This window comes from Eretmochelys imbricata, chromosome 1, assembly GCF_965152235.1.
Source record: "Eretmochelys imbricata isolate rEreImb1 chromosome 1, rEreImb1.hap1, whole genome shotgun sequence".
Taxonomy (NCBI): Eukaryota; Metazoa; Chordata; order Testudines; family Cheloniidae; genus Eretmochelys; species Eretmochelys imbricata.
Genome location: NC_135572.1, coordinates 53,499,459 through 53,524,900, shown reverse-complemented (window position 1 = coordinate 53,524,900; position 25,442 = coordinate 53,499,459). Strand labels below are relative to the sequence as shown.

Sequence of the window (25,442 nt, the reverse complement as noted above, 5' to 3'; positions counted from 1 at the left end):
ACCCCACTCATCACTCTCCTTAAGAGTTATCACTTTAGATAAGCTATTACCAGCAGGAGAGTGGGGTGGGAAGAGGTATTTTTTCATGCTTTATGTGAATAAAAAGATCTACACTTTCCACAGTATGCATCTGATGAAGTGAGCTGTAGCTCACGAAAGCTTATGCTCAAATAAATTGGTTAGTCTCTAAGGTGCCACAAGTACTCCTTTTCTTTTTGAAAAATATGTGATCGTCATGGTGGATAATCGGCTGAACATGAGTTCCTTGTGCAACACTGTGGTCAAAGAGCGAATGTGATCCTTGAATGCAGAAACAGAAATCTTGAGTAGGAGCAGAGAGGTTATTTTACCTCTATATTTGGCACTGATGCAACCACTGCTGAAATACTGTGTCCATTTCTGGTGTCCACAATAGAAGAATAGTATTGAAAAATGGGAGAGCATTCTGAAAAAAGAGCCACAAGAATGATTAAAGGATTAGGAAACATGCCTTAGGTACACTCAAGGCGCTCAATCAATTTAGCTTAACAAAGAGTAGGTTAAGGGGTGGCTTGATTATAATCTGTAAGTACCTATATGGGGAACAAATATTTAAAATGGGCTCTTTAGCAGAGAAAGGTATAACAAGATCCAGTGACTGAAAGTTGAAGCTAGCCTGGAAATAAGGTGTAAATTTTAAATAGAATAATTAATCACTGGAACAATTTACCAAGGGTTGTGATGGATTCTCCATCACTGATATTTTTTAAATCAAGAATGGATGGATTTTTTAAAAGATACACTCTAGGAGCTTCCCCTCTAATTTTGGGGAAGTTCCATGGCCTGTGTGTTATATAGGAAGTCATATCAGATGATCACAAAGGTCCCTTCTGGCCTTGGAATCTATGCATATTCTCTCAACTGACAAATGCCTGCCAAACTGTGAACATGTGAATAGTGTTTCTCTGTTTAAGGCCCTGATCCGACAAGCTAACCTCCAAGAGTGGATTTTTGAAAACTTAAGTCAATGGTGCTCCATTCAAAGTTTTGCATGCTTTCCTTAGTGTGTGGTATCAGACCCTAAAAGTTAAGTTGACAGAACTAACAGTGCTTAGTGTGTGAAGAATTCACACTGCTGAGTGTTGTAGCTATGGTGACTTAACCCCCAGTGCAGAAGTAACTAGACTGTAGGAATCATCTGCATTACAGTGACATAGCTACAGCACTTTCACTAGGTTGCCGTAGAGTAGACATGGCCTAAGTACATATCTATAGATCAAAGGAAACTTTCTGTAGTGTATGCAGGTGTTAAGTGTCTTCAGCTCCCACTGAAGCCATTGAGAAAGAGGTCACAATGCTCTGTAGGATCAGGTCCTATGCAATTTTCAAAACATCATTATTTTGTTAAATTAAAACCAGTTTCTTTCAAACAATATACTGAAGACTGCCCTTGCTAACTTTCAGACTTGAACCATTTTTGCTGTGACCCGTTGTAAAAGGAAATGGTGTTATTTAGAATTTAAGCTATAAATGAAACTTAAATTTAAATCTAGATCACGTTCCCTGGAGCCATTACAGTATTTAGTTTGAGGATAAAGGCACACTTTTCCAATGTTAAGAAAATCTAAACCACAAATCATTTAAGTATTTTATTTTGTTCAAAGAACTTGGAAGCTCTGTTGGAGAAGCCAGCAGAACTTATTAGTGCCAGCAGTGTGTCTAGTGCTGCACAAGACACAGATGTCAACAGTCCCTGTCCCAAATTCATTACAAATAAGAAGGTGAAAATAAGACTTTAGACACACTGGAGACCCAGAAGTAGGATTTATAAGACATGCAAACTTATTATCTATATGTTTAATTCATTTTTTCCCTCCTCTTTCCTTATTCAGTTATGGTCATACTTCTGTAAGCCCTAAGACCACATTCTGTAGTTACTGAAGTTTGTGGTTACTGAAGATTATGGTGGCCCATCTCTTCTTTACTAGTTAGTCTGTTCATAGAGGTAGTGATATGCGTGTGTGTGTGCGCGTGCCACTCTGTTTATGAGTATGTGGCATTTTTAATGGTAAAAGAAAGTTTTTACACTTAATTACATAGGTTAATGTTAGTTTTACATATGATAAGGTTTGCTTCTTGTATGGAATTGCTTAATATTACATGTGTTGCTGCTAATGCTTGCTATGCTCTATGAATGTTAGTGAATAGTTATCAATAAATACAGTGGACATAGCTACAAGGTTTAGACCTGGCAGGCACCATGGTCTAGAGAATGTTAATTGAGGCAAGTTTATGGTGGTGTGGGCCAGTGCCTTATCGCAGAGCCACTCAAACCTTTTCCAGTTGAAAATTTCATTGGCAACTTGCCAGGAAACTTAGGCCTTGCCTTGTCTACATAAAATAGTACAGCTTAATGCCATATGAAGAGAAAAAGTCCTGATAGGTAAAGTTCCTTTTTGATCTGGGCAGTGGATAAAAGAGCACTCCTCAGTAGACCACTCAACCATGTTTGTAATAGGAATTGGCTGTATAGGTGGGCTATATTTGATCCTCCCTTGTTCAGCCAATTAGAATAATTTGTTTAAGTCTTAAACAGAATCCTGTTATGCAAACAATGAATATAGACTTTGCTACTGAAACACTGTCACAAATACTATTTGTTTTTTTATCACAGATTACTATTGTTGCCCATATAACTGCCACCAAAATGCCAAATCTTCATCGACATGAAGAAGAGAAGTTCTTTATAAATGCTGAAGGGAAGAAGGAATCTATACCAAGCATACATGACCATCCTACAAAGGAGCTCTCTGTTGTTGTGCCTTCATACAATGAGGAAGACAGGTGTAAGAATACTTTCTTGTTTTCTTTTTAAAGAGTGAAACTTAGTTCTGCATTATCGGTGAATGTCAGCAACATAAAATTGCAGGCCAAATTCTGTAGCCGTTTTGCATACCCAGTTCCCAGGTCACAGTCAAGTAAATGGGAGTTCTGCACATAGAGCTACTATAGAATCTAGCCATGTGATTATTTATTTATTTATTTTTGCAACAGAAATTAAGCTACTTTCTGTAAGAACCCCGTGTCAGTAAAATCTTGTGAAATAAAGGTAGATGTTTCTGTAGAGATACTAGTTAATAATTCTTCTCCCCTGTGGGGGCACAGAATTTATATGGCCTGCATGTTTCTGTGCCCCCCCGCACAGAAGAATGCAAAAAAAACCTGCGGAGGGACAGGTACCTCTTCCCCAGTGGCCCAAGCAGTGTGTCTGTTCCAGCGTGCCTGGAGAGCCTCAGAGACACAAATCACTGTGGCGGAAGAGGGCTGGGTGTGCGTGCCTGTGGGGGAGGTGTTGATCACTGTCGGGGGTGGGTCAGGGCTGGGGCGTGCATGCCTGCCAACAAGCAAGAGAGACTCTGTCCCTCTTGCTTGCTACTGCAGCTCGCCAGGCATGGAGGGATAGGGCTTTTATTTATGTACAAGGAAGGCTCTGTCCCCTAGACAGAAATGTAACAGCCTGCCTGCTAGTCAATTGATCTCATTCTCTGAGGCAGAAATGTAGCAGCCTGCCTAACTAACATAGTTTGTTAATTAACTGTTCCCATTCTCAGTCAATTCCCCCAGGAGCATAAAACCTGTAATAGTTTTAAGGCGCCTACATTGCCAGAGTGATGTAAAGCCTTATAAATGACAGTAAGAGAATCAGCTAGGAAGATTTTATGTGCTTTCTCACTCTTTTCCTGTGCCAAAGTGGCACAGTGGGGTTAGACTACAGCTCAGGATTTATTTTACTTACCAATTAAAAAAAAAAAAAAAAGACTTTAAGGGAAAATAAAACATTTACCAAGCAGTCAATAAAATTCAGGACAATCAGAAGCAAGCACTTCCCAAGGTACCCAGCCAGGTCCAGGACAATGATTAGCAAAACTGTATGACTTTCGTGTGTGAAAGTCTGAGCAATTTAAAATGACATTCTACTTTTTTTTTTTTTCTGTTTGGTGTTCTGTAATGTAATTTAAATGAAAATCCAGGATTATAACTGGAATGCAGGGTATTAGTTATCAAGTGTTTGTAACTTAACTTTCATGTGTTTAGGAAATGCTGAGTAGTTATTGTGAAATTTTTCTGTATTATAGTTTAAACAAATTACCAAAACAATAGAAACTGATCATATTGCATTCTTTTGACAAATAAAATATGCAGAATTTTGCAGAATTTTTAATTTGTTGGCCTAGAATCCCTCCAGAAGTAAACTAGGTTGCTTAAAGATTATAAAAGCCACTTTTAGCTGGTCTTTAGTGGCTCTTAAAGTCACTGTGGAGGTTAGGAGTAAAAATGTATCTTTATGGTTTAATTGTTTTAGAATTTTGCACTCTGGAACCCATACCAGTGGCTTTAATCAGGGAGAAGGAAGAATGGTCTTGTTGTTTAGGAGATATGGGTTCTATTCCTGGCTTTGCCATGCACTTCCTTTGTGATCTTGGGCAAGTCATTTAACCTTAAAATGGAAAGGTGCTTTTGATGTGAAGGAGCTGGATGCTGTCTACTTACTGTTGGCACTTCAGACCATATTGACTTTTCTGTCTCTCTCTCTCTCTCTCCAGAGAGAGCTACCTGGATGCCATGTATGTATGCCCTTGTCATTGAACAGATCAGCCACAAGAGCAGTAAGTGCTGTCTCAGGGTATGCCTAAACTGCAGTGAAAAACTAGGGGCTGGCCCATGCCAGGCGACTTGGGCTAGGGCTGCGGGGCTGTTTCATTGCTGTGTAGACTTCCTGGCTCGGTCTGGAGCCTGAGCTCTGGGACCCTTCCACCACTCGGGGTCCTAGAACCCAGGCTTCGGCCCAAGCCCAGAAGTCTGTGCTTCGATGAAACAGCCCAGCAGCCAGAGACCTGTGAGCCTGAGTTGGCTGGTATGAGCCAGTCCTCAGTGTCTAGTTGCAGTGTAGACATACCCTCAGTCTCCTATCCTGGCCTGAAACCGTACTAAGAGTGCTCCAGGGTACTAGCCACAGACAGGTAGTGCTCGTGCTGTGTTTTGCTGTCTTCGGTTAGCTCGCTTAGAAAAAAGGTTGGACAGCCTGTGATGGTTTGCAAGGCCGCTAGTGTAGCGTGGTGGTTTCATTAGTATGGGTTGGATTGTTGCTTTTTTCAGGGTAGGTAATAGATTTCCCTCCTCAAAGGAAGTTTCACTACCCCCTGATACTGGGGGAGGGAGGAGAGTGTCCCAGATGTTCTGTACTCTTTCTCTGTCCGGGAAGGGCAGGGGTTGGAGTCACAGATGGTCACCCTGTTTGCAGAAATCAACACTTTTTTTGCTGAGGCAATTTGCTCTACCTATCTACCCAGTTGCTGTTGGCTGGCTCCGGCTGATAATTAGTGCTCCGCCTAATGCCTCGGCTAATTTGTTTTTTCCAGTCATATTTCTTTGCATAGATACCTTGTGCCTGTAATTTAATGTAACCATTTTATTAATAATTAAAAATGATCCCCAGTGTTAAGTACAAACCAGAATTTAAATCCTATAATACTAGTGGTTTTCACCTTTAGAAAGCAAGTCTTTATATTAACAGTAGCACCCAGAGGCTCCTGACAGGCCCCATAGTGGTAGGCTCCATAAAAACTCATGAAGAAATGGTCTTTCCTCCCAAAAGACTTTACAGAACTGGAGCCTTATATTGTAAAGACTTAACATGAGTTTAACATTACACACTGTGAGTAGCCCCAGTAACTCCGAAATGCACAAGTCTTTGCAGCATCAGAACCTGTAAAAACAATTTACTATCCAGGAAGAGGGAAACGGGCATACAGAATTACATAGCGCTAGAGACTGCATAGTGATTTTGGTGGTAGAGCTGGGAGTAAAATATAGTTAACTTAATTTTTAGTCCAGCTGGGATTAAATTTATAACTGTAATTTTGTTTTTTTGTTCCCCTATTTTCAAGTCAGTGGTATTTTTTTATCTCAAGACCTGACTACTTTGGGATGTGAAAATATTTTAAATATGCTTTTATTGATGCTTTGTTTAAACAAGCTTTTGTGATATTTTTTTCCTTCCAGTGCCTCTTATGATGGATGAAGCTTTAGACTATCTTGAAAAAAGACAGGTGTGAAACTTTCATTTTTGCATTTAAAATAATTTAAAATATAGTATCCTTGTAAGTATATGAAAACAAACTGCCTGTTTGGATTTCTGTGATCTGCCTAGAAGCAATATAAAATTATCCAATTAAAAGATAAGCTCTCTATCCTGGCAACATCTCTTCATGAGTTCTTTTCAGACTGTATGATGGAAGGCAATTTTTACTGAAATATAAAAATTAACTGTTGCACTTGGAAAAGACTTGTACCCACATGATACCTATCCGGGATAAACATATAGGGGAGTAAAAGTTAGCTGATGATATAATTTATCTATTCCCACAAGGTTTTTAAAATCCTGATTTTCTATCACTGTTATAGTTGGTCACCTGCTCATGAGGCAGCAAGTTTCAGAAAATATGGCATAGTTTGAACTCTTTCTGATCTTTAACGTAAGGGCTACTCAGAGCCTTCAAGTTAATTTCATAGCAATATTGATTTTCAACATTTTATAGTAGCTTAAAAATAAATAAGGCTACCTAAAATAGTGCCGTTAGCATGTAATCTGGCAGCATTAGAATAACATATTGGTAGCAGACTGATACTGCTTTAAGGATGTTTATCATCATAGCAAATTTACAAAATGATATTGGTGCGTCTGTATAAATGTATATTATGGCATGAATGAGGAGGAAAACTCCAGGGGCAACAAAGCATTCCGGTGGCTGAAATTTTGCCCATTTGAGTAAGGGGGTGAGAGGTGTGTATGTGTGAAAGAGACAGAGATTGGACCAAATGCACAATTTCCATTTTTATTTTTAAGAAACGAGATCCTACGTTCACTTATGAAGTAATAGTTGTTGATGATGGCAGTAAAGATCAGACCACAAAGGTAAGAAGAGAATATTAAAGTTTCTCACCTGGCAGTCTAAGGGAGCAGATGTGTATCACACTGTTTTAGCTTTTACAAAATGTACCAAACCTTTACCTTTTGTTCTACACATCTGCTGCTCATTGTTTTTAATTATTTATTTCTCAGATTCCTTCTGCCATTCTTCTCCCTGCCATTCATAGGATGATATTCTTATAGCACAGTTATCTTTTGAACAGATATAGTAACTTGCTGAATTTCTTTCCCCAGTTCCCTCTGTTCATCCAGTGTGTCTCCTTTCACACAGTCTCACCTCAAGAGCATTCTCCGGTGTGATTTCTGTTATCTGAAACAGCATCAGTGTGTGTCTGTTTCTTCAGATCTCCCCTTCTCTTTCCAGATCTCATCTGAGACCATAATTCTTTCCCATCTAAGCCTCTGAATCTCCCACAATTTTAAATGTCACTTTATTATTCTGTAAAGTATTTTGACATAGTTTGTATAGAATTTGTTATACAGCATAAAGTTGTGTATTTGTTTAGAAACATTAATACTGAAGTATTAAGGGTAGGATTTTCAAAAATGTTCTGCTTTCCTCTACTTCTGCTTCTGTTGAAGTTAATGGGAGTTTTACCGTTGACTTCAGTGGGAGCAGAGTCAGGCCAGCTCTAAGCAACTTCTGAAAATACCACACTAGATTTATGTCTAGGTTAGTCACTAGCATGCCTGCTTCTGTTTCAGTTTTTCCTTCAAGCTTGCCTGGTAAGGTTATGTGTCCTTTCGTGCATGTTTGTTCAGTAGCTTACTAACCTGTTTACTACTGCCAGTGTCAATGATGGATGAATCATATCTCTTATGCAGTACAGTAACTCCTTGCCTAAAGTCGTCCCGGTTAACATTGTTTCGTTGTTACATTGCTGATCAATTAGAGAACATGCTCGTTTAAAGTTGTGCAATGCTCCCTTATAACGTTGTTTGGCAGCCGCCTGCTTTGTCCGCTGCTTGCAGGAAGAGCAGCCCGTTGGAGCGAGCTGGTGGGGGCTTGGAACCAGGGTGGACCGGCAGCCCCCCATCAGCTCCCCGTTTCCCTAAATTCCCTGTGCGACAGCCACCCAACAGGCTATCAATTGCTGGCAGTTCAGCTGTCCCTCCCCTCACTGCCCTGTGCTGCTCCTGCCCTCTGCCTTCGAGCTGCTCCCTGGAGCCTCCTGCTTGCTGTGCAGGGGGGATGAAGGGGGCTAACGTCAGGGTGTCTCCCTCCCCCCTGCTCCTGCAGCCCGCTTACCCCATCTTCCATAGAGCAGGGGGGACACACGACTGGGCTCAAGACGGAGGGAGCTTCCTGGCAGCAGCTGCTATCTCAGCTTGCTGATTAACTTTAAAAGGCAATGTACTTGGAATGGGGTCAGCGTACTTAAAGGAGCAATGCTCATCTCTCTCTCTCTCTCTCACACACACAGGGTGTGTCTCTCTGTCTGCCATGCTGTCTCCTCTCCCGCCATTCGTGCTGCCTTGTAGAGTGTGACGCTACATTAACAACGAGTTAACCCTCGAGGGCTCAGCCAATTTCTAGTTCATCACTTAGCAGTAAGGCATTCCCTGGGAAATATCCCACCCTCTGACTTCACCACCTCAACCAAGCTTCACAATCATCATCGCTGTGTACCAGTATTAAATTGTTTGTTTAAAACTTTGTGTGTGTGTGTGTGTGTGTGTGTATAGAAAAAAATGTCCCTGGAACCTAACCTCCCCCCCATTTACATTAATTCTTATGGGGAAATTGGATTCGCTTAACATCATTTCGCTTAAAGTCGCATTTTTCAGGAACATAACTACAATGTTAAGCGAGGAGTTACTGTATTGTATAAAGATTGAAAAGCCCTCAAAGTAGTAGCCATTGTCTGTCTTATACAGTGATGAACACGTCTCAGCCTTCTAAGCATAGGTGTTCTCCACTCTCATGCCCAACTACTCGAACATTGAAATTGCTTTAAGCTGATGCTCAACTTTATTAAATATTTGTGATACTGTAGTCTCTTAGGGCCTCGTTATGCTAGAAGAAAAATATGATGAAAAGCACTATATAAGAGCAATTCATGTCTCAAAGCACTTGCAGTTTTAATTTAAAAGCAGACATAGCAGTGAAACAAATGGGAACCAGGTAATAGTAATGAAGGCATGTTTTTCATAGACTAGTTTTGTGCACTGGTATAAATACGTGTTGTATGTTTTTTTAGCTTTAACTTTGGCGGGTGGGGTGAAGGGGCTTAGGACAGCCATAGCTAAACTCTCTGACCACTACCTGGTTTTATTCGTCTTGCTTCTTCAGTTTTGTGGCTATTCATGTTCTTACTCTTTTTATTTTCCTAAACAGACTTCAATTCTGCACTGGACAATATATTTCCATTTTATGCAGATTGAAGTGGTAACAATGCTATTGAAGAAAAAGGGATGGAAGAATAAGATCTCTATCTTTCATTTGAGGTTCCAGTTTTGTTTTATTCTGACTTTCATATGTCTTACAGGTTGCAATGAAGTACTGCAAGAAATATGGAAGTGACAAAGTACGAGTCCTAACATTGGTAAAAAATCGGGGGAAAGGTGGAGCTGTCAAAATGGTAATGAACACTTTCAGTTCTTTCTCTGTTTTGAACTAATTCTAGTCTTGCCAAAATAAGCAGACCTTGTGTGGATTTAATTTAATTTAAAGACTTTAGATTAATAAAACTGTTTTGAAAAATATTGAATACTTCCATAAATCTTCAAGGCAAAAATGTACAAAATATAAACTCATTGCAAGGATTTGATAACACATTGAGTAATAACACTGAAGAATTTTTTTGTATGAGAATTTAAATTAAAGCCAAACTACATCCATTAGTTAATTTAGAAATAGCTCTTCATGCAAAAAAAACAAAACAAAAAACGTGTTATAAGATGAAAAGCAAGCTCTGGTAATAAGATAAGTAAATACAAACATTCCTCTCCAGATAGCTTTGATATTTGAATTGAATGAGGAACTAAGGCCCAGGTCCTGCAAAGTTTTGCTTAAATGTGTGTAGTCCCACTAAAGTTAGCTGGGCTTGATTTTGATGAGGCATAATGTGTGTAATTCGTATATTAACTTACAAATAGATATTTCTCTTCACAAGAGAAAATATATTAGCGTGTGTGATTATGTATTTGTTTAGAGTGAGTGAATGATACTTCATTGCACTTTATTTTTTTGACTTAAAAGGACTGCGTCAGTCTTGGGTTGTGAACCATGAATTCGGATAATAGGTGACTATAAAGAGTAAAAATAAAACTTTTCTCTCATGTTGTCAGTACGCTTCATTTATTATTTCTGGAGTCTTTCTTCATGCATTTATTTTTTTTCAAAGATTATGCTAAAGCCACATCTATAACTTGTCTGTCTGTCTTAAGGTTTTTATATGGTGAACGTAAGAATGGCCATAGTGGATCCATCTAGCCCAGTATCCTGTCTTCCAACAGTGGCCAATGCCAGGTGCTTCAGAGGGAATGAACAGAACAGCAATCATCGAGAGATCCATTCCCTGTCATTTACTCCCAGCTTCTGGCAGTTAGAGGCTAGGGACACTCAGAGCATGGGGTTGCATCCCTGACCATTCTGGCTAATAGCCATTGATGGACTTATCCTCCGTGAACTTATCTAGTTTTGTTTTGTTTTAACCCTGGTATAGTTTTAGCCTTCACAACATTTTCTGGCAACGAATTCTACAGGTTGACTGTGTGTTGTGTGCAGAAGTACTTCCTTTTGTTTGTTTTATACTTGCTGCCTATTAATTTCATTGGGTTACCCCTAGTTCTTGTGTTACGTGAAGGAGTAAATAACATTTCCTTATTCACTATCTCCACACCAGTGGTTTTCAACCAGGGGTATGCAGAGGTCTTCCAGGGGTATGTCAACTCATCTAGATCTGTTTCTCGGGTTGGAGGGGAGGGGTCACAAGTAGAGGGCAGGCATTATGGAGGGGCAAGCAGGGCAATTGCCTGGGGTCCCACACCACAGGGTGCCCCACAAAGCCAAGTTATATGATTCAGCCCTGGGTAAGTGGTGGGCGGGGCTCCTGAAAGGGTTACAGAAGTCTGGAAAGGTTGAGCATCACTGCTCCACACCAGTCAAGATTTTATAGACCTCTGTCATATCCCCTCTTACTCATCTATTTTCCAAGCTGAAAAGTCCGTCTCTTTCATCTCTCCTCATATAGAAGCTGTTTCCATACCCCTAATCATTTTTGTTGCCTTTCTCTGTACCTTTTTCCAATTCTAATATATCTTTTTTGAGATGGGGTGACCAGATCTGCATGCAATATTCAAGATGTGGGCATACCATGGATTTATATAGAGGCATTATGATATATAAATCCATGGTGCCTATGATTATAGTATTGAGGCAGTATATGGAATGAAAAAGCACAAATGTTCTTTTTTTTTTTTTTTTCCTTCTTCTCAATTCTTCCAGGTGAAGGAGCATGACTTTGTGTGGGATATTTTAATGCTGAAGTGCATGGAATGTTCTCATTCATTAGTGCCTCTGCCCACTTGCTTGAGAGAAAGAGAGTTTATTCTTTGTGTAGCACATATGTGAGGTGTGTTTGTACTGCTGTATGTAGCAGGCAGGAAGAGCGTGAACGCTGCATGACCACCAGAGAATATACCCTCATCAACATTGTACTTTCCATCAGCATTGAGGAAGAAAGATGATTATGATTTACACTTTGCATAGATGATAGAACTGCAGCCGTGCTTTTAATTGGTTTTAGTATGTAGCTGTTGGTTTGAAACTCTTAGAAATTAATTAAAAGGTCAGTAAATCCAGGAAATCTCTGCTCTTATATTTTAAAAAAAAAAAGAACTTAAACCCTCTGTTTAATTTTACTTGAAATGGAAGATTCCATGTTTCTTTCTGAGTTCGAGTGAATAACATCTTGGGTAGGACAGTGAGGGGATATTCTGGATGTATCTTCAAGAGCCTGCAACACACTTTGCACAGAGTTAAGCATGTATGGTGGCAACAAGCACAAATGCCCTTGTGCATCTGCACGTGTGTCATGTAGCACCTAGAATATGATGTAGCCAAGCTCCAGGTCTGCTGCAGTTGTTGCCCCAAGCTAACTGCAGTTATGTTGTTCTTTATCTTTCTCAGATACATTTTAGAGATTTAGCTCTTGAAGATGTATTAAGAGGTAGCATCCCACACCCTATCCCAATGCTGCAAGCCTTGTCCAAGGAACATGGATCAAGTGACAAGGAAAAACTGTACAGTGATTAGGCAGCTGATGTGCTTTGACAGATATGTATCATGCTGGCCAGTATTGCCTCCTTGTTTCCTTCTGCTCCCCTCATCTGTTTGTTGTATCCACTTGTCTCTTGTCTTACATACTTTGATTGTAAGCTCTGAGAGTCAGGAACCGTCATTTTGTTACTTGTACAGTATATAACACAATGGGGCACTGATCAGTGATTGAGGCACCTCATTGCTGTAATACAAATTAATAACCTTGAACACTTGTTTTTTATCAACAAAATGTCAACATAGGAAATTGCAGATTCACCTGTTTGTTTAGTTTAATTCCTTTCTAGATTTCTATTCAGGTTAACGTTTTAGGGATTTGCTTTCTTAATTTAGACTCCTAGGGCCTGGAAGCTAGTTTATCGTGATGAAAATTATTTGTATTGGTGCAAGTTTTAATTTGCTGTCTCCTCTGCAGGGTGTCTTTAGCTCTCGAGGGGAAAAAATCCTTATGGCTGATGCAGATGGAGCCACGAAGTTTGCAGATATTGAAAAAGTTGAAGAGGGTCTTAGAAATCTCCAGCCATGGCCAGTAAGTATGAGCTTCTGTCATTTTAGCTGATCAGTTTGTCTATGGACTCATAGTTATATTTCTCTTTATTAACAAGTTTCTTGCATACATATTGAGAGTATGAATTCTAGGTCCCAATCTTATAAATCTTTAAGATATGCTTAACTTTAACTTGACATAAGTGGGGCTACTTATAGTGCATCAAGTTAAGCATGTGCATATTTTTTTGCAGGATCAGGTGCCTTAATTTGCACATTTTGACACTTGTGCTATCTCTTGCCTCTTACCTCTTAAACAGGGGTCAGCAACCTCTGGCACGCGTGCCAATTTTTAATGCCACACTGCTGCCTGCCGAGTCCCAGCCGCCAGCCCCGCTCAGCCTGCTGCCGAACCCAGGCCAGCAGCAGGCTGAGCGGGTCTGCGGGCCAGGACTCCGGCAGGCAGCAGCGTGCCATTAAAAATCCTGCCCGCCCCGGCCCACTCTTCTCCCACCCCACCCCCTGCATGGGGGCAGGGTGAAGAAGCTTGGTCCTGCCGGCTGCTGCTGCAGGGCAGGCAAGGCCCCCCCTCTCTTCTGCCAGCATGCTGGGTTCCTGCCCCTCCTCCTCTCCCTCCCTGCCGCCAATCAGCTGATGGCCCTTGCGAGGGAGGGGGAGAAGCAGAGCTGCAGTGTGCTCACTGCTCCGGGGAGGAGGAGGAGAAGAGGTGGGGATGGGGCCTTGGGGAAGGGGGGTGGAATCAGGGCATATCCCCTCCAGTCCCCTGCTGTGAGCCACTCTGGGCAGGGGGCTGGGAGCACCCCTACGACCCTAGACCTCTGCCCTGACCCCGGCACTCCTCACACACCCCAGCCTCCTGCCCTGACCCCTGCACCCCCCCACACAACCCCAGCCCTGACTCCAGTGCCCCTCCCACCCCATGCCCTGACTCCTGCACCCTCCTCACACATCCACAGCCCCATGCCCTGACTCTTGCACCCCCCACATTCCCACCCTCATCCTGAGCACCAAACAGGAGCTCCTGCACACGCACACACACACACACACACACACACACATTCCCACCTGCACCCCTCGCACCAAATGGGAGCTGCCCTGGTAAGCGCTCCACACCCCAACCTCCTGTCCCAACCCTGAGCCCCCTCCCCCATTCTAGCTCTTGGCCAGACCCTGCACCCCAACCCCCAGCCTGCTCCTTCACCCCCAGCCCTGTGCTCAGCGCACTCCCACCCTCAGCTCAGTGCAGAGAGAGAGGAATAGAATGGGCAAGAACCAGAGAGATGGTAGATACTCACTCCATGTGGGCAGGGCCAGGATCTCAGACCGGCAGCTGGCTGAGCGGGGCCGGCAGCCAGGATCCTGGCTGGCAGGAGCTGGCAGACGGAACCCCTAAGTGGCAGTGGGCTGAGCTGCTCAGCCCAATGCCGGTCTGGGGTCTCGGCCACCAGTCCCATTCAGCCCACTGCTGGTCTGGGGTTCTGGCTGCCGGCCCCTTGCCAGCCGGGGTCCTGGCCGCAGGCCCCGCTCAGTCTGCTGCTGGCCTAGGTGAACGGAACCCCAGGCTGGCAGCGGGCTGAGCGAGCCGGTGGCATAATGTCAGCATTTTAATTTAATTTTAAATGAAGCGTCTTAAACATTTTGAAAACCTTGTTTACTTTACATACGACAATAGTTTAGTTATATAATATAATAGACTTATAGAGAGACCTTCTAAAAAACGTTAAAATGTATTAATGGCACGCGAAACCTTAAATTAAAGTGAATAAATGAAGACTTGGCACTCCACTTCTGAAAGGTTGCCGACCCCTGGTTTAAACTTTTGTGGGATCTATGTGTTTTGCGTTGCTAGCCCTTTTTTCTTTCCAGTATCACAGCTCACTGTGCTGCCTACTTATTTAAAAATTTGCTTTCTCTACCCTTATTAATTTGATATGTTGTTTAACCTAATTTCCTCCTACATTATTTTGAGAATGACTATTTTATTCTAATTGGTCTGTTTCCTGTTAGCGGATGGCTAACTTTTAATTTGCAAGTATCAGTTCATTCAGATTGTGTCCTCTATGAAGACCAAATAATGGTTTTTATCTGGAAAAAAAAACTATTTTGGAAGTCATGTCAGATCACAATGTATTCCTGAATAGGGTAACAGTGGCACTTAGATCTGCTTGACTTTAAGAAACCTATTTTCAGTTAACATGGTGCTTAAAGACAAGTTGATGTGGAACCTGTAACTAAAATGGAGGGAGCAATATGTAACTTCTATACTTAGCTTTTTTTCCTCCCCCATTTCTACCCCGTTGGTATTCTTACGAAGCAGTCACTGAATTATGTTTAAAATAACCATTTGGTCAAAGAGATAAAGTTCCGACCCCACTAGATGGCGCTAATTGATTAACATACCTTTTAAATCTGTGTGCTATTGAAAAGGCAGCAGGCCTTAGTTCTTCAGAATTTTCCTAAAGTCCAGAAATGATTCTTTCATGTCAAAAGTAGTAATGTGAGTGTAATTTTAATGCAGGCCATAGGAAGTGCCTCTTACAGTTTAATGGGGGGAGAGAGATGACATTCCTAAACAAGTAAAATATTACAATATCAGCAAAATCAAGTCTTCTGTTCCCTATTGCAAATCCACCTGCGGAAGTAAAGAAACAGATTGATAGAGCCAGAAGAGTTCCCAGAAGTTACCTACTACAGGACAGGCCTAACAAAGAAAATAACAGAACGCCACTAGCCGTCACCTTCAGCCCCCAACTAAAACCCCTCCAACGCATTATTAAGGATCTACAACCTATCCTAAAGGATGACCCAACACTCACAAATCTTGGGAGACAGGCCAGTCCTTGCCTACAGACAGCCCCGCAACCTGAAGCAAATACTCACCAACAACCACATACCACACAACAGAACCACTAACCCAGGAACTTATCCTTGCAACAAAGCCCGTTGCCAATTGTGCCCACATATCTATTCAGGGGACACCATCACAGGGCCTAATAACATCAGCCACACTATCAGAGGCTCGTTCACCTGCACATCCACCAATGTGATTTATGCCATCATGTGCCAGCAATGCCCCTCTGCCATGTACATCGGTCAAACTGGACAGTCTCTACGTAAAAGAATAAATGGACACAAATCAGATGTCAAGAATTATAACATTCATAAACCAGTCGGAGAACACTTCAATCTCTCTGGTCACGCAATCACAGACATGAAGGTCGCTATCTTAAAACAAAAAAACTTCAAATCCAGACTCCAGCGAGAAACTGCTGAATTGGAATTCATTTGCAAATTGGATACTATTAATTTAGGCTTAAATAGAGACTGGGAGTGGCTAAGTCATTATGCAAGGTAGCCTATTTCCTCTTGTTTTTTCCTACCCCCCACCCCCAGATGTTCTGGTTTAACTTGGATTTAAACTTGGAGAGTGGTCAGTTTGGACGAGCTATTACCAGCAGGAGAGTGAGTCTGTGTGTGTATGGGGGTGGGTTTTTGGAGGGGGGTGAGGGAGTGAGAGAACCTGGATTTGTGCAGGAAATGGCCTAACTTCATTATCATGCACATTGTGTAAAGAGTTGTCACTTTGGATGGGCTATCACCAGCAGGAGAGTGAATTTGTGTGGGGGGGTGGAGGGTGAGAAAACCTGGATTTGTGCTGGAAATGGCCTAACCTGACGATTACTTTAGATAAGCTATTACCAGCAGGACAGTGGGGTGGGAGGAGGTATTGTTTCATATTCTCTGTGTATATATAAAGTCTGCTGCAGTTTCCACGGTATGCATCTGATGAAGTGAGCTGTAGCTCACGAAAGCTCATGCTCAAATAAATTGGTTAGTCTCTAAGGTGCCACAAGTACTCCTTTTCTTTTTGCATACATATTAAGTGTACCTAGATACTTTGTTATCTGCACTGTGAAATAAATTCTCTGTCTGAAAAGCTCAGAGACATTCTTACTCCCGAATGAGACCTGAATAAAATGCAGCAATCTGAACCTGTCATATACAAAATGTAATAAGCTTTCTACAACCCATAAAATGTAGAAAGGCTTTATTATATCTACACATTCAAACAATAAGATTTGTATAACTTGCCAAAAGCAGAAATTTCTATTTCTTTGACAAATTCAGTGGACAAGATTAGGCCATCATAATGCTTTAAGGTTTCACATAAAAACATGAATAGAAGAAGCCAGTGAATCAGAAAACACTAGTGGTGTTGTAGTTAGCTTCCAATTCTTGTGTGTGTGTTCCTCTGCAGGACCAGATGGCTATTGCCTGTGGTTCTCGAGCCCATTTGGAGCAGGACTCAATAACACAGGTAAGTGTCTCTTTCCTCGTATAAACTAGTCTCCTTGAACTGCTGTTTTTTTCATTAACATTCCAGTTTTTAAATTAAATCAAGACACATAAAATGAATGGAGGCTGATAGTGGGGAAGGCTGTTGCCATAAGCCTAGCAATAGTCCAACATTACTAAAAGCTCTCTGTTCCCTGAGTTCAGACACCACCAGCAGAAAGCGTGAGCTAGATTTCAGATAACAAGGATTTAAATCAGTTGCTCCAGCAGAGGATGGGACTTTTGGTCCCAAACGCAACCGACAGCATGTGTGTGCAAGTTTGTCCAACATGAAACCAAAAAGGGCATCTACTGTAATCACTGTGTAGAGAGCTTTAGGCAGATGCTTTGGAAGCTCTGGGGTTCTACAGTGGCTCTGCAGCTCATGGGCCGGAACAGTCTCTTCACACACATGCGAAGGCTCTTCAAGTACTGGGATGGCAGGGAGAAGCAACTGACAGCTTGACTTTACTTTCAGTCCAACAATTTGTCACTCTTCAACTCTTAAAACCTGAGAGTGGTAAAAGTTTTGTTGTAATGTTTTGTTGTACGTACTAATAAAATGTTTGAAAGGGTATCACAGTTCTCTTGCAATCAACATTATGAAAATTCATTTCATGTTAATGATTGAAGGGGAAGATCTCACCGCCACCCAGACTTGCCCCAGCAAGTGTAGATTTGGAATTCAGAACTTCCAGCAAACTCAGCTAATTTCGGAAACTTGCATTTCTTTTCCCTCCTTTAATTGAGAATCACTTGCAATGCACGTTCCTTCCTAAAGCTCCTTGCGATAGTTATCCCCTGGAAGACTCTCAGATTAAAATTGGAGAGGCCAAGACTGCCTCATGGGTCTCATGCTTGCACGTTTCCAAAATTGCTACAAATGACAACAAGTGAATGTTGCTTCTTCTGGTGGAGTATGCATACTGAGGAAATGAGCATTGTGTTTAGTCTTGAATGAGTTCCAGGCAAAGAGCCTCTGAAAAGATCCTTGAGAGAAGACTACTAGGTTTGTTTTGTGGAAATATCGGTAACCCGTATGAAAGCAGAATTTCAATATGAACAGGAAAATGGCAGGAAAATAAAGTATTGAATACACACTGGACAGAACAACTTAGTATGTGATTGTTATGCAACAAACTTGCATCAGCACACAATCTCATCTTACATCTGTTTTACTGATGTTTTGGCAGACAGTAGTTGACATAGCACAGACATTGCACTTATATTGCAACAAACACATTGCTGGACTAATTTCTGTAACATCATTAGATGAACTCCTAGTGCTGGATTTTCTCTAGAACAAGTTATCTTTACACTAGCGCAGGGGTCTCAAACACGCGGCCCGCGGGGTTATTTTCTGCGGCCCGCCAGCTCCCCGCCCTGCCCCCAGCGTTTACTTAGAGCAGTTCCGGCCCTGTGCACGCTAGGGGCAGGGCAGGCTCCCTCCCTGCCCGCCCTGCCCCCGCGCTGCTCCGGGAAGTGGCTGGAACCTGGGGTGGGGGGCAGGGGCACAAGGATCTGTGTGTTGCCCTGGCTGCTCCTCCAGGTACCTCCCCCGAAGCTCCCATTGGCCGGGAACGGGAAACCGCAGCCAATGGGAGCTTCAGGGGAGGTACCTAGAGGAGCAGCCACGCCCCTCCCTCAGCGTCCCCCGCCCCCCAAGGTTCCAGCCACTTCCTGGAGTGGCGCGGGGGTAGGGCAGGCAGGTAGCCTCATACTCAGTGTGCGATGGGCCGGACCTGCCCCCCGAACCCTTCCTGCAGCTGAACCCCCTGCCCTGAGCCCCCTGCTGCACCCTGCACCCCGACCCCCTGCCCTGAGCCCCCTGCTGCACCCCGCACCCCTCTTGCACCCGAATGGGGGCAGGGAAGGGGTGGGAAGAGGCGGGGCAGGGGCGGGGCCTCATGGAAGGGGTAGAGTGGGGGCGGGGCCGGGGCAGCGGGTGGAGGGGGTGGTCAGTGGTGCAGCCCTCTGGCCAATGTACTAGTCCTCATGTGGCCCTCGTGGTCATTTGAGTTTGAGACCCCTACCCTAGCGTGTGATAGTTAAAATCATTCTAAAATGTATACAAAATACTGAAATAGCTGCAAAAGTCCAGGAGGAGATAGCAGGGAGTTCAAATCCTGGTATGTATTCTACTTTTCCCCAGTGCTTAATTTGTAATGAAAGAGCTGCCAGGGCTCAAGCAATTTTTTTACATTCATAACTCGTGCAGCAAGCCCAAAGGTGTCAGGGCTTTGAACTGCCAAACCTAGAGGTGCTGGGGACTCCGCCCTGGCACAAATTAAGCACTGCTTTTCCCTCTGGATTATCTAATAGTGTTAGGGATCTATTCTCCTATCAATGCACGGGTAAAGTTCCTGTAAGCGTTAAGGAGTAGAAAGTTTGCATCATAGTTAAGAAGAAACCCCAAAGCTCTCTCAGTAATGGGACTAAATCCTGGACCCTGTGTTCACAACATGAATGGGTACAGAAGACCGTTACTGTCTAGATATGCTTGCTGTGCACCAGACCAACTAATTCTGGGGATGGTTGGGCCTGATGCATCTAAAGCAGTGGTTCCCAAACTGTGGAGCGTGGGGGCGGGGGAGGGGGTAGGGGGAGGCAGAGGATACCACCCAGACCCACTCCACCCCCAGCTCTGCCCTGCCCTGCCCTGCCCGGCCCCCAGCTGTGGCTCTAGTTCCCGGGTGCGGTGCCGCACCCGGCCATGGCCCTAGCCGCTGGCTTCTGCCACAGCTCCACTCCCAGCCTGGCCCTAGCCCTGCCCCCAGCCTCAGTCCCTGGCCACAGCTCCGCTCCTGGCCCCAGACCTGCCTGCAGCTGCGGCCCCGCATCGACCCCCCTCCCCCCTTATTCGTATCTGCACCCCAGAGCCACAGCCCCGCTCCCAGCCCCGGCTCTCGGGAGGTTGGGGATGCAGACAGAGCAAGGGGAGAGGGGTGATGTGAAAAATTGGAGGACCGCTGATATAGAGAGTGGAGGGGCTCTCTGATTCTGTGGTCATGTGATAAGCTGCTGAGGGATCATATACAAATGAACTCCCTTCAAGTGCATCCAGCTCCCTCTTTCCCTCACAAGATTTCTGCCAGGAGATAGGGGAGAAGAACTGGAATGGAAATTTCTAAGGGAAATTTCTAAGGGAAAATTTGCAGGTGAGTGTACCTTTCCTTCCCCTACATCTCTGTTAGTGTGGTGAGGAAATCTTCAGCTGATCAGGCTCTCCTCCTCCCCTCATCTGTCAGCTCTTTGAATCATGCAGCCCATTTGCTCTCCCTCGGTGTCACTTAGCTAGCAATGATGCTGTCTTTTCCGCAGTAGCATTGGGAAGACACTGCTGCCAAGTGTCCCTGCTTCCATATATGGCAGTCGGAGATAGATCACAGGAGGAATGGGATGAGCAGCCTCTGGGGAATTCTCTCTGGATTCAGAGACAACAAGAGCTGTGGAACCAGGCTTCACCATGCAGCTGGGAGGGTCTGTGGTTAGGACCACGATTTGGTCTTTGTGGTTAAGAATTGCTAATAAACAAAAGTTCCGCTAAAGCAAAATGGGAGAAAAATCTACTGGAAACATTAGAGTATTTGCATAAACTAAATTACAAGATCAGTCAATACTGACAATTGTTGGCTTCTTCTATATTAGATGTTTGTTATATATCATTCATGACTGGCTACATAGGAGAACTGTTGCTCAGTCCACCATATATGCAGTGTACATAGGCATACATCTTCCTGTAACTTGCATTGCTTTATGTATCCTTAAAGCAGTACTAGCTTATGCTGAACTGATCTTGAATGAAAGAAATCCAGCAGTGAGCAAATAAAAGGATACTGTTTAGGTGGGGGGAGGGATTATTGTTCTTTTAAGGCCTGACATAAAGCTACTTTTAATTTGCATATTAAAATAGTGGTTGGGATCTTTTTTACACCTTAAGTAAACTTGTTTACATTTTTAAAATCTAGGCTTACAAACACTTTTAAAATTGGTTTTGGATTTTCAAAACAAAAATCATAATGTGAGTACAACATTATGTCCTAGTATGTCTGTGTAGTTCTACTTATATGATCTATACCAAGTTCTGTATGTGTATTTGTTTAAATTTGAGTCATGGAAACAAAACTTTAAAATACATAGTTGCAATAAGAATCCCATTCTGTACTGTAACATACACCATTATTGTAAAGTTACATTTGGAGCCTAAAATGATTCAGATGTAGACCTGGCTGAAATACTTTTGCCTAAATGAAATTTCAGCAAAATATGATGTCTCTGCAAAATGTTTCAGCTTTTATGAAACATCCGTTTCCACAAAACTTTTGTTTTGGGGTGGCGGAGGAGGGAGACCCTACAGATGGGTGTTTAGGGTATTGGCCTGGGATTTGGGACACCCAGATTCAAGTCCTTGCTCTGCCTGATTTGGCGTGATCTGGGATGGAAAAACTGTTCTGAATCAGGCAGAGCATGGACTTAGAGCTGGGTCTCCCACATCCCAGGGGAGATCCTAGGTGTGACTGTCTCCTCCACCACAATTCTGTTTTTGTTCCTAGGTGGAACAAACACTCATTTCTAACCTCAAAATTGTCATGAAGTGGAATTTTCATCCTCTGTTCAGATCAGTTCAGATGTTTCTTTTGTCATATAAAAAAAAATTCTAATTTCTTGGCTTTTGTTCACAGCGCTCTTACTTCCGAACTCTTCTCATGTATGGGTTCCACTTCCTAGTATGGTTCCTCTGTGTCAAGGAAATTAGGGACACACAATGTGGGTTTAAACTGTTAACCAGAGAAGCGGCCTCCCGGACTTTCTCAGCTCTTCATATAGAACGCTGGTAAGTTCTTTCGTTTAGTTTCAATTAATTTTTCTATTTTTAATTTTTATAGCAGTTGGTTGAGGTTGTGAAAATGTAATTCCCACATGGAAACTGCAATAAACAATTTGTGCATGTATAAAAACAGCTGTTCAATCCATTTTAATCAGTTTTAGTACTTGTTTTTTGTATTGCACTTCACGTTTCTTATTGTTTTAAACTATTACATGTTTGCAAAGCAATGAATTTTATATTAAGAACTACATTATAGGATATAGTTGGATATTTGGATGTATTTCTGTTAACTCCATTACCCTTCAAAGAAATGTAGGACTGGAAGGGATCTCAAGAAATTGTCAAGTCCAGCCCATGTGCTGAGGCAGGACCAAGTAAATCTGGACCCTCCCTGACAGGTGTTCCTCTAACCAGTTCTTAAAAACCTCCAATGATTGGGGATTCCACAGCCTTCCTTGGAAGCCTATTCCAGAGCTTAATTACCCCTATAGCTAGAAAAAAAATTCCAAATATCTAACCTTACTCTCCCTTGCTTGAAATTAAGCCCATTACTTCTTGTCCTACCTTCAGGGGACATGGAGAACAGCTGACCACAGTCCTCTTTATAACAGCCCCTCAACATATTTGGGGACTGTTATCAGGTCCCACCTGAGTCTCCTTTTCTCAAAATTAAACATGCCCAGTTTTTTCTCATAGATCAGGTTTTCTAAACCTTTTATCAGTTTTGTTGTTCTCTGAACTCTCACCAATTTGTCCACATCTTTCCTAAAGTGTGGCACCCAGAATTGGACACGCTACTCCAGCTGAGGCTTCACCAGCACAGAGCAGAGTGGGACAATTTCCTCCCGTGTCTTACATATGTTACTCCTATTAATACTCTCCAGAATGATATTAGCCTTTTTCCCAGCTGCATCACATTGACTCATACTCAATCTGTGATCCACAATAACCCCCATAACCTTTTCAGTGGTACTACGCCCTACTCGTGTTTCCCATTTTGTGATTATGAGTTTAATTTTTCCTTCCTAAATCTAGTACTTTGCACTCATTTTTATTGAATTTTATCCTGTGGATTTCAAACCAATTCTCCAATTTGTCACGGTCATTTTGACTTCTAATCCTGTACTTGTAAGTACTTACAACCCCTCCCAGCATGGTGTCATCTGCATATTTTAAAAGCACACTCTCCATTCCATTAGCAAAGTCATTAATAAAAGTATTGAATAATATTTGACCCAGGACTGACCACTGTGGGTCCCCAGTAGAGACCCCTTTCCAGTCTAAAAGCAAACCATTGATAACTACTCTGAGCACAGTCTTTCACCCAATTGTGCGCCCACCTTATATTTTCATTTAGACCACATTTCCCTGGTTTGCTTATGAGAATGTCACAGAGGACTGTGTCAAACCCCTTACTAAAATCAAGATACATCATATTCACCCCCCCTCCCCCACTAGGGCAGTAACCCTGACAAAGAAGGAAATTAGGTTGTTTTGGCATGATTTGTTGTTGACAGATCCATGCAGTCAATTCCTTATAACTTTATTATCCTGTGGTGCTTACAAATTGTTCGTCTTGTGTCCAAAATGCATGTAGAAAACACAGTTTTATTTAATTTAGTATCTTTCACGTAAACCGTACCCCAAAATCGGTTGAATAATGCAGTGATGCAGAATTTCTCTTAATACTTGAGGCATACAGTATGCAAGAGGGGAGAGATGTGTTAGCTAAGTTTTAATATTTATACGGAGTGTCTGCGATAAAGATACAAGAAGGCTCTTGGGCTACACTGATGAGACTCTCGATGGATGGTGATGTCTGGAACCCTGCAGTCTATCCTTACTCTGGCATATGATATGATGAGAGATATCTGATAGTTAGAAACTTCATCAGCCTGTGTTGCTCTCTAGTACAATTTTACAACTCCTTACTCGTCAACCAACCCTCCCTCAAATCATTACCTAATGAGTACCTGAAAAGTACACCACCAAGTGTCATTAGAAGAAGCCTAATGTGTAAAGGAAGTTTCTGATGTACTCTGTCCATGCTGTTCTGTTCCATAAAAGTGGGCAGTAAAATGGCTCTCATTAGTCTGAAGAAGGGCAGTAAAAACCATTAATACAATTTGAATTGTTTTAGAGCTGTCTTTCATTGTAACTTAGCATTGGAGAGGGTGATGGAATGTCCATTATTAGAGTAGCTTTGTGAGGACAGCTATGATGGGTATGTCTACACTCTGATAAAACACCCACGACTGGCATGTGTTAGCAGGCTGAGGCTCGCAGAGCTCAGGCTGTGGGGCTAGAAAATTGCAGTGTAGACATTCGGGCTCAGGCTGGAGCCCGGGCCCTGAGGTCATGTGATGTGGGAGGGTCCCAGAGCCAAGGCTCCTGCCCAAGCCCGAACATCTACGCTGCAATTTTATAGCCTCGCAGCCCAAGCCCTGCAAGCCTGAGTCAGCTGACATGGGCCAGCTGCAAGTATTTTATTGCAGTGTAGACATGCTCATGAGACTGAAATGCTGTTTCCGCAGTAAGTGTCATAGTTTCTGTAGACTTTTTGCACCACCTCTCTTGCTAAATGGACACGGTCATGGTTGACAGGCCCAGGTTTCAGTATAATCTAGTCTTTTCAAACTGTCTTCATCTAGGAAAACCTCTCGTAGAAAGAAATTTTTTGTGTCTCATTAACCTGCCTGCTCACAAGAATAGAGTACAACATCCATGCGCATGCTGAGAACTTTTGTCCAATCGTGCTAATCAAAAGCCTGTAAATTTAGTTTTAGGTTGATCTTCAGCAGTTGTTGCCAAGCCATGTTGCTTCTAGGATGGAGATACAAAAATGGCTGGGGTAGGTGGGGTGCTTCAGAGATCAGGGACGTGAAAAATCTGACATTGAGTTAGAGGGGAAATACACACTGCAAGAACTTCGAAAGCAAGCTATGAGGTCTCCTCATTTCTTAAAGATGAGGATATGAAAGTGCAGAACTTAAGGACCCAGTTTGCAGAGGTACAGAGCTCCCACAACTGCTATTAAATTGGAATTGTGGTGCTCAGTACCTCTGAAAATCAGTTTCTAGGCGAGTGATTTGTCCAAGGTCACAAAGGAATACTGTAGCAGAGCCAAGAATAGAACCCATAATCTTAGAGCATAAGACTACTCATCTGTTCCTAAGGAAAAAAAGTAATTAAATTTTATAGACGTATTTCAATTAATTCGTTTGCATTAATGTTAAGGAAATTTCCATGATAAGCACAGCCCTAAAGTGTACTCCCTCAAAATATATTATTTTCTGACAGTCTCTTTAACTACAAGGAGTATCTATTACTTCAGGAAGCTGACACAACAGCTGTGCTGCAAGCAGGAGGAAACCAATGAGTATAGTTGCTCTCTGGCTTTTTCAAAGAAAATAAAGGGGTCCTTAAAGGGAAAACGATCAATCTTCTTTGTTTGAAATTCATCAGTTTCAAGTAACTCCAGTTGCTGATACCCTCTAAATAGTATGTAGTAAATAATA

General features: G+C 42.6%; 1 protein-coding gene across 5 annotated transcripts in view; it reads left to right on the top strand.

The window, feature by feature from the left end:
• Window positions 1–25,442, top strand: part of ALG5 (ALG5 dolichyl-phosphate beta-glucosyltransferase) — a 49,370-nt gene that overhangs the window by 5,984 nt on the left and 17,944 nt on the right. For 4 of the 5 annotated variants that reach the window (XM_077810351.1, XM_077810369.1, XM_077810361.1 and 1 more), the window contains 7 exons: window positions 2,654–2,825; window positions 6,043–6,089; window positions 6,887–6,955; window positions 9,460–9,552; window positions 12,670–12,783; window positions 17,020–17,079; window positions 21,779–21,930. In XM_077810351.1, coding sequence (XP_077666477.1) covers window positions 2,654–2,825; window positions 6,043–6,089; window positions 6,887–6,955; window positions 9,460–9,552; window positions 12,670–12,783; window positions 17,020–17,079; window positions 21,779–21,930 — 707 coding nt within the window. Of the gene's footprint in view, window positions 1–2,653; window positions 2,826–6,042; window positions 6,090–6,886; window positions 6,956–9,459; window positions 9,553–12,669; window positions 12,784–17,019; window positions 17,080–21,778; window positions 21,931–25,442 lie in introns of those variants that run through there. The other variant, XM_077810385.1, reaches the window with a different exon arrangement.